Source organism: Myotis yumanensis, unplaced genomic scaffold (genome assembly GCF_028538775.1).
Source record: "Myotis yumanensis isolate MYYU_CA2020_CCGP unplaced genomic scaffold, mMyoYum1.0.hap1 SCAF_3, whole genome shotgun sequence".
Classification (NCBI taxonomy): Eukaryota; Metazoa; Chordata; class Mammalia; order Chiroptera; family Vespertilionidae; genus Myotis; species Myotis yumanensis.
This window is the reverse complement of record NW_027223754.1, coordinates 22,647,211-22,662,045: the sequence shown is the minus strand read 5'-3', so window position 1 is coordinate 22,662,045 and position 14,835 is coordinate 22,647,211. Positions and strand designations below refer to the sequence as shown.

General features: G+C 43.1%; 1 protein-coding gene across 1 annotated transcript; it reads right to left on the bottom strand.

The window, feature by feature from the left end:
* Nucleotides 1-2,726: 2,726 nt before the first annotated feature.
* PLPBP (pyridoxal phosphate binding protein) lies at nucleotides 2,727-14,835 on the bottom strand. Its single transcript, XM_070408386.1, has 8 exons — nucleotides 14,683-14,835; nucleotides 11,220-11,327; nucleotides 11,107-11,142; nucleotides 10,465-10,540; nucleotides 7,890-8,024; nucleotides 6,060-6,202; nucleotides 5,046-5,144; nucleotides 2,727-4,164 (listed from the first exon to the last, which is right to left on the bottom strand). The coding sequence occupies exons 1-8, from the start codon at nucleotides 14,779-14,781 to the stop codon at nucleotides 4,033-4,035; spliced, it is 828 nt and encodes a 275-aa protein (XP_070264487.1). The 5' UTR covers nucleotides 14,782-14,835; the 3' UTR covers nucleotides 2,727-4,032.

Genomic DNA, 14,835 nt, shown 5'->3' with positions numbered 1-14,835 from the left:
CCCTTCCTGTCCTGTCCTTGTCCCTTCTCAGGGTAAATGTGTCTCCACAGGTGGCCTGCTGTGGAGGAGCGCCCTCCCCCACGTGCTGACATGTCTCCCTGCATCGAACCCCCCCAAATAGGTTTTTAAGTGACTTTGCTGTCAGAGATGCTATTCTGTTTGTTTTTCCTTCTGACACTATCTCTCAGGAGAGTTTCTGGTCAAGAGAATAATGTTGAGGCTGCAGATTGCAAGAGAATTGCGCCTAATGGGGAACAGACAGACAAGACACCTTTCATGTCCAGCCAAGTTTTCCCCCCTCTTTCTCTCTCTCTCCCAACATCTCATCTTCCCTTTTTGGCTTCAAAGTTGGCCCTCATTTGTGCTAGTTTCTTCGGTACAGCTGGTGAATAAGGTCACACATTGATTTTATTTTGGAGATTGGCAGCTGGGTCAAGCTTAGCTCCAAAGCTGCAGAGCAGCACAGCTCCCTAGGCTGGAGTGCACGCGGGCTGGGGGGGGTGGAGGGGTGGGGGCGGGGGGGGGGGGGGCGGTAGGCGCAGCCAGCCAGTGGGAAGGAACCGTTTAGAAGGCACCCTGCACTCCAAGGGTGGCTTCTGCTCCTTTGTGATCTCAAAGCTCAGGCGCTTGAGCTTGTAAAATTTATTTTCAATACAAGAAAGGTGCCAAAAGTGCCCCCCCCCCCACCCCCGCACCCCTATCACAGGCCATTTCAGCTCATCTTTGCTGGACTTTATAGGGAAAAAAATGTTAGTTCTGAGGTCCTCTGGGACTTTGAAGTGATTATAGAGAGAAACTTAATAAGGGTCCCTACCTTGTAAATAGCTACGTAACCACAGCCAGCCATGGAGTAGGCCTGTCCATGCAAACTGGGTGGGAAAGCAGCTCCTTTCTTTACCTATGTGCCTCCTGAGGGGAGGGGGCAGATTAGTAAAACATCTTGGTGGATGGTTTGGATTCTTTTGCCGTTAGTCATGAGGCTGATGTAATAGCGGGCAACTGATTTCATGGTAAAGACAGTCACAGTTCCCAGAGCAAATCATTTCCAGTTGCACCATAACGACATCCACCCTTACTTATCGCAGCCCTTCAGGAACTGGTGGGCGAGCCCTTCCTCTTTCAGAGCGTTGGTGGGAAGCATGGGGCCACTTTTTTTTGGAAGGGCAGAGATGTCTTGGATTTTAAGAAAGTCCCTTTTGACCTCAGTCCTCCTTGTCCAGCCTTGGAGAACAGAATTCACTGCTGGCTTAGATCTAGGGGTTGAAGGGCACAGTGCTGTATCCTTGGAGCCTCAAATCCTGTGGAATAGTTTGAGTTTGGGGGAGGAATGTTGGTGTTAGGGAAATGAGATGACAGAAGGGGAGGCTAACTCCATTCAGGCTGGGCTCGATTTTCTCCTTTCTCATCCTCACTGCTTGTGGTTTCAAAGTTTGTTTTGCATTAAGACGTGTCAGTTCTCAACAATTACAACAGACTAAAAACATACATTTCTTTTATGGTAATAAGGGTCTCTTAAATTAAGCCTGTAAATCTAAGAATATGCCTCTTACCAATTGTTAAAGCCTGAGACAACAGAAGATGCCAGTGTGGTGTAATGGCCATGCTCTGGTCCAGGAATCATCTTGAGTTTATTTCTTGTCCTGTTCCCAACCTGCTCTGATTTCAGACAATTGCCCAATCCACAGACAGATGCTGGCAAATAGCCTAAATTCCCCTACCAACTGCTGTGAGGGAAAAATGAGAGAATATATGGGATAGTGCTTTATGTGCCATGAATGTTTTAAAAGGCGTGGAACAATCTGACTATTGAGAGGCTGCTTTGTTAATAAAATGCCATAGTCAGAATCCATGAGGCACAAAGCCTTGATGGACTATTGGGAGCCTTGTAGCATGCAAACCTGAGCCTGGGGCCAGGCAGGTGAGGATGCTGGCTGCGGACAGCACTCCCAAGTAAGAGACTGCAGAGCTGCATGGGTGGGTCTGACCCAGAACAGCAGGAAATTTGCTGAGGGTGCTGTCACTGCATTGATGAAAATCTAGTTTGCAGACCTGCTGCCCGTCATGTGTACAAAAGACAAAGCACAAGTTTGCTCAGTTTTCTCTCTGCAAAGGTTTTAGCCTGCTGTGGGTACACAGGAGAGGCTTACTTTGTTTTCCTTTCTTTTCCCGCCTCCCATGGCTCACCACTGTTGTTCTCCATCTCTAGGTACAAGCCAGAGAGCTCTTTTTGCTCAGACCATTTTACCTTTCCCAAAGGATTCCACAGCCACCATCAGGACTCTCCGCTGAGTTAGCAAAGGAGGTCATCTGAAAGAACCTGGTGGCGCTGCTAGAGTCAGCCCTATCACTTAGGAAAATTGTATCCTCTTTGGCCTCCATGTCTGTCTGTAAAGAAGGTATGAGACTGAGTCTGCTGGAAGGTAATTTGCTGACAGTGGAGCCCCAGTGCTTGCCCAGCATGTTAGCCAATGTCGCCATCTAGAGGCAATTTAAAAGATTCTTGCAGCAAGAGGTAGGTAACCTCTATTTGTAATTCCTGAAATGCCATTTCATTTTCTTGTCCTTGAAAGTTCAGAAGCCCTTTTTCACCCATGGTGTGGCTGCATCTGTGACCCAAGGGAAACCCTTCTCAAAAGCCAGCTGGTATGATGCCAGTGACGGGCACAGCTGCGTCCTGTCGGTTCCAATGCCCCCCTCCTATTATATTCACTCACTGCACCAGATCATAAAAAATAAAGCTTTTAATTGCTTTGTAATTGGCACAGATGGCATAATTCAAACTCACATTTTTATTTAATAGACTCTGAAATATCACATTCTACTGCTGACTGAAACAGTGCAGGGATCATAATGGCAGAAGTTTTACAAAATTACATTCGGCAGCAGCATCCTGTTCTGAAAGTTATTTCAAAAAATTAAAGATTGGGGCTTGAATAAATAGGAAAAAACATCTAGGAGATAAACAACCCAGACCAAAGTCATCTGTCAAGACTATCTGAGAAGTGTGCTTTCTGGTTTCTTAATATCTTGCTCTCTATTAACAAACAAGAAGAGCTGCAGTTCCGGGTTATGAATAAGGTAGGGAGAGGAGGCCTATAAATGTGCCTAGAAAGTGCTCCTTAGGAACAGGAACCTCAAAGTCAGGCTTTGTGGATACTGTCAACATGAACTGGCTTTGAAGGAATCTTTCATTTCTGGGGAGCTACACGATTCACCGGTCGTTGATAAGAAATCAACTTAAAGAGAATTATGGTGGACGAGAAATCATATCATTAACTTCTCATCACTGTAGGGCCCAGAGAAAAAACTCAAAGTCCTGTCTCTCCAGGAAGATGTTAAAAAGGCCGAAGTCCCATTTCCGTTACCCCTTATACTTTTCAGGGTCAACACTACAGGGTGACCAATGACACCAATTCTCATCAATAACCACTGGGGTTCGGAGCATTAACTTGAGCCATTTCCTGAAGTTACCTGTACTGCTAGTCCAGAGTAGAAACAAATATTTATTGGGCGGGGTGGAAATGGGGGGTTGGGTAAGGTGGGCACAATCACCTTGCTGCACAACAGTGAAGATGATTACTCAGCGAGGATCTCTATGAAGTTGGTAATCACAGGGCGTTTTCTATTAAAGTGGATGACAAATGGGAATTCCTCTGACTCTGGCATCTGTCATTACAGGCATCAGTGACCAAATTTTAAGTTGGGAAAGGCATTCATGGGTTGACTGGTGCTCCTGGGCAGGATTCAATACTGAACTCAATTCCTGGCTATTGATTTGGTATCTGTTCTGCAGAAATGTCAGGATTTCTCAAATCCAATCCAAAGCCATTACACGAAGCAAGCTTCCTATGTCAGACATGGAATACAGACGGTTTCCATCAATACAAATGATCCTCAGCGTGCTCTCACCAGGTCACAAGGAGAGCATGGTTGTAAACAGGGGAATATCAAAATGAAGATTCGGGTGAGTGCATAGTTAGTCTTCCTAGACAGGGCCCACGGGCGGCGAGCCACTGCTGGTTGTTCTGTGGCTCAATGTTCCTGTGTCACCTCCACGGGGGCTTTTAGGTCTGCTGCGGACTTGTCTAGGGCAGGTTTCTTTGAGTAATCTCGCTCTCCAAAAATGGTGCTTCCTATGCGGACATTAGTAGATCCTACTTCAATCTGTGGGAAAGAAGAGCAAGTATCAAGGCTGAGTTTAAAATAAGGAACTGCAGCCAGTGCTGAAGCAGTGCCTCTCATTCTGTCTTTTGAGGGGCCTCTATGAGGAAGAATGATAATGCAGCCTAGGAGGACGACCGGCAGTGGTTCTCCTTGGGGCAACATGACCTCGGAGGGGTGTTTGAGAAATGGCTTTCACACGTCCTGCTGTTGTGGGACACAGCAGCACAGTGAGGAGTTGTCTTGCAGCCCACACACCTTTCTACTGTTCCCTGGTCAGGTGATGAAAAAAACCTCCTTATCATTGTCTCAGCACAGGATCTAATTCCATTTTACTTATACTAGTAAACACAAAGCATTTTTGTACTGTTTTAATATATACAATTTTCCAGCAATGCAGCTACTGTCTACACAGAGGGAAGTCTATACTTTGACTTCTAGAACTTTATCAAGTTATTTACTGTTCCAGAAAACCATGTATTTGAGTTGCCAACACAGCACATCTATATCAGTATATTTTTATAGTTGTTGCATTAATGGTGAATTTACACATAAGATTAAACATCAGACTTACTGTCATATAGCTATGTCCAAACATTTACATAGTGAAATAAATGCCTTTTTAAAAAAGAGTTTAATTTCTTATTTTCCTTTAGATGCCACGTAGGGAATTATACTGAGTTTAAAATTATGTGTCAGGCTATAATTTCCATACCTTTCATTTAGGAAAAGAGGGGGGTGGGGGATATTAGAATAGTTGAGAATCACTGCTATTGGATGCCCTATTGCTACAATGAGGCATTTCAAAGGTTTCTCCAGCAAAACCTGATGCTTGCTGTGGCCGTTTGACCCTCCCATCAAATGGTACCCGGAAGGACACTTACTGCATGTTGGAAGTCCATGGACATGCCCATGCTCAGCTCAACCTGGTCAGTAGGAATGTTCAGCTTCTTACACAGCTCCTCCCGGAGGGACACTAACATCTGACAGGAAGAAGTGTGACACCTATTTTATTCCTGCCTCTCTAAGGTTGACTGAGAGTGGCTGAATCTGAACATCTCTGACAAAGATTATTTATTTCTCATAGTTTCAAGGCCTGTAAAATTCCCAGCAGTTACTGAAAGTTTTTTTTTTTTTTTTTTTTTTTAGCAGTTTCCTACTTTCAAGGAAACTATTAGTCACTGGAGAAGAATGAAAAAGAAAGAGCTCATTTTCTTTCTTTTTTTTGTTTTGTTAATCCTCACTCAAGGATATTTTTCCATTGATTTTTAGTGAGAGTGGAAGGGAGGGGGAGAGACAGAGAGAAAAGCATTGATGTGAAAGAGACACATCGATTGGTTACCTCCCACATGCACCCCGATATGGGCCATGCCCTTGACCCGTAATCAAACCCATGACCCTTCAGTCCCCGTGCTGATGCTCTATCCTCTGAGCCAAACCAACTAGGGCTCATTTTCTCTAAAAACTTTGTTTTAGGCAGTATCAAACTGAGTTGAGAAAGTTCTGTGGGGTTTCGGGAACCTGTCCTATTTTCCTAATGCAGTGGTTGGCAAACTGCGGCTCGCGAGCCACATGTGGCTCTTTGGCCCCTTGAGTGTGGCTCTTCCACAAAATACCACGTGCGGGCGCGCATGTACAGTGCAATTGAAACTTCGTGGCCCATGTGCAAAAGTCGGTATTTTGTGGAAGAGCCACACTCAAGGGGCCAAAGAGCCGCATGTGGCTCTCGAGCCACAGTTTGCCGACCACTGTCCTAATGAAAAGAGTTTGGAAGAGGGTTATAACACCTGATAGACAGCATCCGGGATATCTTTGAAGTTTACTGCAGTATAATTAGCCAGCCCTGCAACAGCATTTTGCTGAGATACTTCTTTAGCACAGGAGCAATCCCCCAGTACCTGGAAGTCCGGATTTGGTCCTTGACCAAGATCATGCCCAAAGCTTCCTATGGTCATCAGCCCCACGAATTCCAGGCTGGGGCACTTGGCATTTATGTGTTCCACCATGGCTACTGTCTCTGAAGGTAGAAGGCCATGTTTACCTTCACAAAAATAAAAATAAAATAGAAGACCCTTATATCAAAATGTTTTAAGTCACTAGAGAAAGGGTCCACTTTCATCCCTTGCTTAAAATAGAGGAGGTGATTCTCAGACTAGAGGACTTCTGGAAAGAACTTGTTCTCAAGTCCAAGAGTAACATTTGAGAGCTTCATGTAGTTCCCCCTCTGGTCAGATTCTGAATTTCTCAAGGGAAGAACTATAAATTGAACTCTAATTGATCTCAATATCTGAGCTGAGAACAGCTAGGGTACAGGGAAAAGAAAAAAACCCCACATTGCTTTACTTGGGACATCAAGAAGATCCTCATTGCAAAAATGCCGGATTAACCTGAGAATTATTTTTCCAAATCTGGTATTTCTATAGCTTTAGTAATTAATTAGTAAAATTGTAAAAATTTAAAATAAAGTCTATATGATACAGTTTTGACTATATGATTTGCTAAATTTAACAGAACTTTCTAATTAACAACTAGAGGAGGAATCTGCAGCAAATGATTATTTGTTATGCAGTTATAAGGATACTAATACTGTCTTTCCCTCATTTATCAAATGAAGATGCTAAGAACATTCACTTCAAAATTTAGTTAGGGAAAACTATAGCTAATTATCAAGAAATGATGTAATAGATTTGATCTGGAGTCAATTTCATATTCAACTACATTGATAATGTAATACATAACTTAAGTGCGTATATATATGTTAAAATGTACTGAATACTTACTTATGTGCCAGACACAAGTGGTAAATCCTAAGTGCTTTTCATTTAATACAATAACTCTAATAAGCAGGTATTCTTACTATCACTACTCTAAACATGAGGCATAGGGAAGCGCAGTACCTTTCCCAAGGTCATACAAACAGAAGCTGTGAAACTAAGATTTGGACCCAGGTAGGCTGACTCCAGGGCCTATTTGGAAAACAGATGCATATACTGAACTCCTTCAGGCTAAGATTTGGTTAATACTCATGCTCTGATGGTTGGAAGCAAATGACTGATCCGTAAACAAATTGCTAACAAGTAAAATGTGTACAGGGTTCTATGCCAGCAGCTTTACCTTATTAGCACATTCAATCCTCACAACACCCTCTGAAGTAGGTACTATTATGATTTCACTGCCTGACAAGGAAACTGAGGTCAGGGGGGTTAAGTAACTTATGCAAGATTACAAAGCTGGAAAGTGGTGGAACTCAAACCCAAGATTTGTCTAATTTCAAAGCCCATGCTCTGTTCACTGTGCTACACTGTTAACCAAGCCTGGAAAAATATTCACTGCCTGGTGCTCACAGTGATTTTCCTTCTATTTTCTCCTAATGTATCACTAAGCAGTTTATTTTTTAGGACCCAAGAAGAGTAACTTCTCATGTAACTTTGCAATCTCTTTCAGGAGTGATGGTGACTTCTGGGGATTTTCAGGAGATCAAAGTCACAATCTCCTTGATTCTCCCTGTTTGCCTCCTCCAAAATTAAGACATAACAGATCAATATGTATTAAAGAATACTATGTGGACTGGCTATCCTGCCATCTAGATCCTACATAACACAGCTTACTTAAAGGCCTGTGATTTCTTTCTATAACCTTAGCCATCAGATAAATTAGGCCTGCCATTCTTCCTGGGCGTCAACCACCTTAAGGGAAGAAAAATCTACAATACAGGTCTGGTCACTTACTCTCTTCTCCACTGGTGTTAATCTGGACCATAACCTTTAACCTTTCAGGAGAACCTTTTTTCTGCCACGAACTGTTCACTTTGTCTGCCAACTTCACAGAATCCACTGTTTCCAGCATGAAGAGATTGGGGACGGCTGTAATGAGAAACAGGCAAGGCAATTCTTCACATACTCTACTGCAGCAAACAACATATAACACATCTTTTGGTTGATGGAAAAATAATTTCCTAGGAAAAGAAGAAGACCGTTAAGTCCCAGTTCTGCTAATAAAACTTATATGAAAGTTTTACTAATATAAGTTCAAATGTTAACCATTGCTGTCTAATCAGCAAAAGTAAATAAAGAGAGGGAAATCCTAACATAACATAATCATGCAGCACATGTATTCATATGCTCCAAGAAGCTGATAATTGCAGAGATTCCTAATAGCAGGCTTGGTCTGATTCAATCTCAGTTCAAACTGGAGAGAAACGGGTCAAGGACAATAAAAAAAAATATATATACAAGTGGAAGCCAAAGTACTTCTCTGGCATGATATCACCATGTTCTTAAGCTTTCTGGGTTGGGGGCGCTAGAAACAATACCATCAAGACAGTGAAAAGACAACTCATGGAACAGGACAAAATATTTGCAAATCATTTATCTGATAGGGTCTGGTATCTAGAATATATAAAGAACTTCAAAAGAAAATAGCCCAGTTAAAAAATGAACAAAAGGCCCGGCTGGTGTGGCTCAGTGGTTGAGCACTGACCTATGAACCAGGAGGTCACAGTTCGATTTCTGGTCAGGGCACATGCCTGGGTTTCAGGTTCGATCCCCAGTGTGGGGTGATGATTCTCTCTTATAATTGATGTTTCTATCTCTCCCTCCCTCTGAAATCAATAAAAATATATTAAAAAAAAATGAACAAAGGATTTGAAAAGACTTTTCTCCAAAGAAGATACACAAATGGCCAATAAGCACATGAAAAAATGTTTAACTTCATTAGTCACTAGGGCAGTGATGGCGAACTTTTTGAGCTCGGCGTGTCAGCATTTTGAAAAACCCCAACTTAACTCTGGTGCCGTGTCACATATAGAAATTTTTTTTTAATATATTTTATTGATTTTTTTACAGAGAGGAAGGGAGAGGGATAGAGAGTTAGAAACATCGATGAGAGAGAAACATCGATCAGCTGCCTCCTGCATACCCCCCACTGGGGATGTGCCTGCAACCAAGGTACATGCCCTTGACTGGAATCGAACCTGGGACCCTTGAGTCCGCAGGCCAACGCTCTATCCACTGAGCCAAACCAGTCAGGGCATAGAAATTTTTTGATATTTGCAACCATAGTAAAACAAAGACTTATATTTTTGATATTTATTTTATATATTTCAATGCCATTTAACAAAGAAAAATCAACCAAAAAAATGAGTTCGCGTGTCACCTTTGACAGGCGTGTCATAGATTCGCCATCACTGCACTAAGGAATGTAAATAAAAACCACCCTGAGATACCATTTCACATACTTTTGACTCCCTTTTAACACCTTTGCTGACTTAGAACTATAACTCTTTATTGTATTAGTTTATTGGCTGCTTTTAAAAAATTTTCTCTATTGATTAAGGTATTACATATGTGTCCTTATCTCCCCATTGCCCCTGCACCCCCTTATTGACTGCTTTTGAGTCTCACTTATTACAGTCTACCTTTAAGTAATATACCACTTCACAAAGTTTAAGAACCTTATAATAGTGTACTTTTGTTTCTTCCTTTCCATGCTTTATGCTATTGTTGTCATGTATGTTGATTTTACATGTTATAAACCCCACAATACATCATTATTTTTGCTTCTATTGCACATTATAATAAAATATTAGAGAAAAAGAAATAAAATCCATCTTTGAAAAGTTTGATAAAATTGATAAATCTCTAGCCAGACAGACTAGAAAAGAGAGAAGACAGAAATTACTAATATCAGGGATGAGAGAGTTGACATCACTATAGACTCTACAGATATTAAAAGGATAACAAAGGGAATTACAAACACTCTCATGCCCATAAATTCATTAATTTAATGAAATGGACAAATTCCTTGAAAGACACAAGTATCAATGCTCATCCAAGAAGAAACAGATTATGTGAATAGCCCTATATCTATTAGTGAAATTGAAACTATAGTTAAAAACTTCCCACAAAGTAAACTCAAGGTTTCACTGGTAAATTCTACCAACGGTTAAGGAAGAGATAATACTAATTCCACACAAACTCTTCCAAAAGACTTAAGGAAGAAATATTTCCCAATTCATTCTGTGAGGCCAGCATTACCTTTGATATGAAACCCAAATAAAGACATTTCAGGAAAAGAAAACTAGAGATGAATGTCCCTTGTGAATATAGATGTAAAAATTCTAAGCAATAGCTAACAAATAAAATGCAACATTATTTTAATAATGGATAATACTTCATGACCAAGTAAAATTTATCCCAAGGAATATAGGATTGATTTAACATTTGAAAATCAATAAATGTATTTCAATATGTTAACAAACTAAAAGAGAAAAACCATATGCTCATATAACGAGTTTTATCTTACCCATCAATTTGTTGACATTTTGTTTTTGCAGATGGCCAATGAAGTGCCATTTAATCTCAGGACATGAAGACAGAATCTGAAGAGAAAAAGGTAACTAAGTTTGATGTAGATTTTACGGAGGCCTAGCCGGCTCAAATACTTTGTACACTCCCTTCTGACCTTTCATGTCTATGCAATAATGCACTACCACCACCTTCAGCTAGGCTCCTAAGGATACTTAGAAAAACATTTAAGGCTTCTGTTTTTTTTTTTCTCTTCCTTGTTCCTATCAATTCCCTCCATCTTTCAGATATTGCCCATTAAGAATGAACTAATTAAAGCTTTCAAATCTCAAAAGGATCCACCATTACAGCAAACTCCTAAAAACCACCATTTTCAAAAACTTGCAAAGGAGAAAATGACAGTCTTTTAATACAGAAGGAAAATCTGATGGGGGGATAAGGACACATATGTAATACCTTAATCAATAAAGAAATTTAAAAAAAAGAAAATCTGAGAAATATTTTGGGCTCAAGGTGACTGTGGACATTTCTACCGCCAACCCAACCTCTTGCTCTAAAACTCAAACACCAACATGGGTCTAATTTTCAACTGAAATGCCAAGATTTAGATACAAACTCAAGAATTCAGATAGCTACTTACTTTTGGATTTGATGCTTTTTCTAGCAGTTCCTGAACCTACAGGGTAGAAAAAGACACGTCAGAAGTGTGGCAAACATGACTCTTCCGAAGGCAGTTTGGAAAAGGGCTCTTACATAGTTTTCTCCGAAAGTGCGCTGGCCGTGACTGTAGGCCTCAATCACCATGTCTGCAGGTTTGGTTTTGCTGACGGCTACTAGCCGGGGCTCGATGGCTGGGAGGTCCTGCCAAGAGGGAAAGAGCCAGATAAGTGAATGTTTGGGAATAGTATCCTGATAAGTCCTGTAAGATAGATCCTGTACAACAGATCAGCATACATCTTAACTTGTTTTTGGTAAGCTCCATTTTTCCAGTACTGCAGGGAGATCAGTTCCAAATAATGTTGTTCAAATGTCTTTCAAATGCACTGCATCTAAATCTGTTAGCTACTTTAATATTTAGCAAAAGACATTTCTCAGGAGAGGTGGGTAGGTAAGTAAAAGTAGTACATTTCCTTAAAATGCAGTCTTTGACCAACTGTTTCAGCATTACCTGGATCCCACTCCAGACCTACTGAATTTGAGTCTCTGGGACTGGAGTCTGAGAATCTCCCTTTTAAACAAACTTTCCAGATGATTCTCTTGCACACCAAGGTTGGAGGTTTAAGAATCACTTAACTGCCCTGGCCGGTATGGCTCAGTGGGTTGAGAGTTCCCTGGTTCGATTCCAGTCTGGGTTTCTGGGCTTGACCCCCAGTAGGGGGCATGCAGGAGATGTTTCTCTCTCTCTCCCTCTCTCTAAAAATATTAAAGAAAAAACTTTTTTAATAAAGAAAAAAATCACTCGCAATGGAAGGCATCACTCTGACTAGAAAGAAGGCTACTTCTGGTTCCTGAAATCCCCAAATTAACAGTTTTGGAAACTCATTCTGGTCATGGTATAATTATTAACATTGATCCCATTCACTTTCAAAAGTGGCCTGCTTAGAATAACTATATACTCTATTGTTCAGTTTAATCAAGAACCAGTGGCAGACTTGAGGCAGGGATGCACAAAAAACTCTGGACTCAGGATTAGACCTCTCCGACCCCCTTCTCATGGCCGTTACATAAAGAGCCAGGCTTCCCCAAATTCTACTGGAACAAAATCCACACAGAAGCAATAAGAGAAGAGATTCACCTCTCCTTACATAGTTCAGTTTTCATGTACCCCATCACCCTGTTGCGGTTTTTACAGAATTACAGTATTCTCAAAGGGCCTGAGAAGTCAGGTCAATTACAAAGAGTTTCTTCTTCCTTCTGAGGGTGCATTAACAAAAGCCTTTTATAACATCATGTCATAACTCCCAGGATTATGTTGATGAACTGAAGGTTTCCAAACAGAAAGGTGAAACAAGCAGCAAGTCTGCCTGAGAGCTATGCTGGGAAAACCTCCAAATGTGATGTTTATTAGGGAAATCCCTAGTTTATCTTGGAGAATCACTGAGAATCATAGAACATTTACTCTGGGAGTGAGCTCAGAGCAATCAGAGTTCATTCCCTTGCCTGTGCAGATGAGGAAACTCCGGACCAGAGTAGCTAAATGACTTGTGGAAGGTACTATCTAACTAGTGGCCAAGGAACGGCTATACTAATACAGGTCTTCTGTCTCTAGGCTAGCATTCGTTTTTTATTTTTATTTTTCAATTATGGTTTACTTTCAATATTATTTCGTATTGGTTTAAGATGTACAGCATAGTGATTAGATAATCATATACTTTACAAAGTGTTCCCCTCGATATTCCCAGTCCCCACCTGGTACCATACATAGTTATTGAAATACTAGAGGCCCGGTGCACGAAATTTGTGCATGGGAGGGGGGGGGTCCCTCAGTCCGGCCTGTACCCTCTCCAATCTAGGACCCCTCAGACATCCCTCTCACAATCCAGGACCTCTGGCTCCTAACTGCTCACCTGCCTGCCTGCCTGATTGCCCCTAACCTCCCTCCCCTGCTGTCCTGATAGCACCTACCTGCCCTCCCCTGCCTGCTTGATCACCCCAACCATCCTCCCCTGCCGGCCTGATTGCCCCTAACCTCCCTCCCCTGCCAGCCTGATCGCCCCTAACTGCCCTCCGCTGCCGGCCTGATCGCCCCTAACCGCCTCTGCCTCAGCCCCCGCCACTGTGGCTTTGTCTGGAAGGAGGACTGGATGACTGGAAGATATCCAGTCGACCCGGTCTAATTAGCATAGTACCCTTTTATTAGTATAGATTGTTGACTATTTTTCCCTATGCTGTACTTTTTACATCCCCGTGACTATTTTGTCATTACCAATTTGTACTTCTTTTTTAAAAAAAGTATATTTCTATTGATTTCAGAGATGAAGGGAGAGGAAGGGAGAGATAGAAACATCAATGATGAGGGGGAATCATTGATTGGCTGCCTTCTGCCTGTTGGACGGAGCCCACAACCGAGGCATGCGCCCTTGACAGGAATCAAACCTGGGACCCTTCAGTCTGCAGGCCAACACTCTATCCACTGAGCCAAACCAGCGAGGGCCCAATTTGTACTTCTTAGTCCCTTCACTTCTTTCACCCATTCCCCCAACTGTCCTTCCCTCTGGCAACCACCAATCCACTCTTTGTATCTATGTGTTCCAGGCCAGCATTCTGAGTTATTCTTTAAAAAATATATATTTTTATTGATTTTAGAAAGGAAGGAAGAGGGAGAGAGAGATAGAAACATCAATGATGAGAGAATCATTGATCAGCTGCCTCCTGCACGTCCCCCACTAGGGATCGAGCCTGCAACCCAGGCATGTGCCCTTGACCAGAATCGAACCCGGGAGCCTTCAATCCGCAGGCCAACAGCTCTATCCACTGAGCAAAACCAGCCAGGGCAGCATTCTGAGTTCTGACACCATAAGTACTAAGAAGAGAAGTCTGTGACCTCTCTGTTGAGGTGCGTCTCACTCCACACCATCCGAAGGGGGCAGATATTGACTGACCCTTGATCTAATGAAATTGCAGGAGAAGACAAAAAATATATATGGGGGGAAAAAAAGTCTCCCCTGAAGGAGATCAGATGTCAGCTCCCTCCCACCGCAAACGCGCAAGTGCAGCTCGGCCAGGCCAATCGACCCGCCGGCTCCGTCGCCCACTGACGTTTGCTGAGCATCGACTAGCTGTCAGGCGCTGCCACACACGTGATCTCAGGCGGATCTGGCCCCCTTCGGGTGCTCCGGTAGGAGACGTCTTTTCTTGCCGCTCCTGGGCACAGGCCTGACCCTTCTCCCGTCCGCTAAGGTTGTTGATTCCCACACGAAGCGGGATGGGCAAAAGCCGCGATGTCCAGGGACCCGTCATTCTCCCGGGATGGCGGACACCTCCCGTCCCAACTAAGCCAACCTCCAGGAAACCTGCCAGTCGCGTCTCGAGGCCGCCGAGGGAGCCAGCCCTTCGCTAGCTTTTGGGGGCTTTACCACCCGTGCCAGGCCCAGGCGGCGGACCGGCCCCGCCCCTCCGGGAGAGCCCTTGGCGTCACCGTGACGACCTATTCCCACGCAGGTGTCCCCCTCCTCACAGCGGCCGCCCACTGTCCACACGCGCTCCCCTTCCTCACCCGCGGCCGCCGCGCCACCGCCTGTTGCACGCGCTCGTTCACTGTCCGCAGAGCAAAAGCGACTCCCAGCTCCGCCGACATGCTGCCAGCTCTCCACATCCCAAGGGACGACTATCGAGACCCAGACCCCGGCACCCCGGGGCTGAGGACACC

Bases quoted from the DNA above. Each gene is read 5' to 3' on its own strand.
- PLPBP (XM_070408386.1), bottom strand. From the start codon at position 14,781: ATGTGGAGAGCTGGCAGCATGTCGGCGGAGCTGGGAGTCGCTTTTGCT. The intron at 10,541-11,106 runs GTAAGTAGCTAT...TTTTCTCTTCAG, and splicing joins AAAAAGCATCAAATCCAAAA to ATTCTGTCTTCATGTCCTGA. The intron at 4,165-5,045 runs GTAAGTGTCCTT...TCTTTCCCACAG, and splicing joins CCATGGACTTCCAACATGCA to ATTGAAGTAGGATCTACTAA.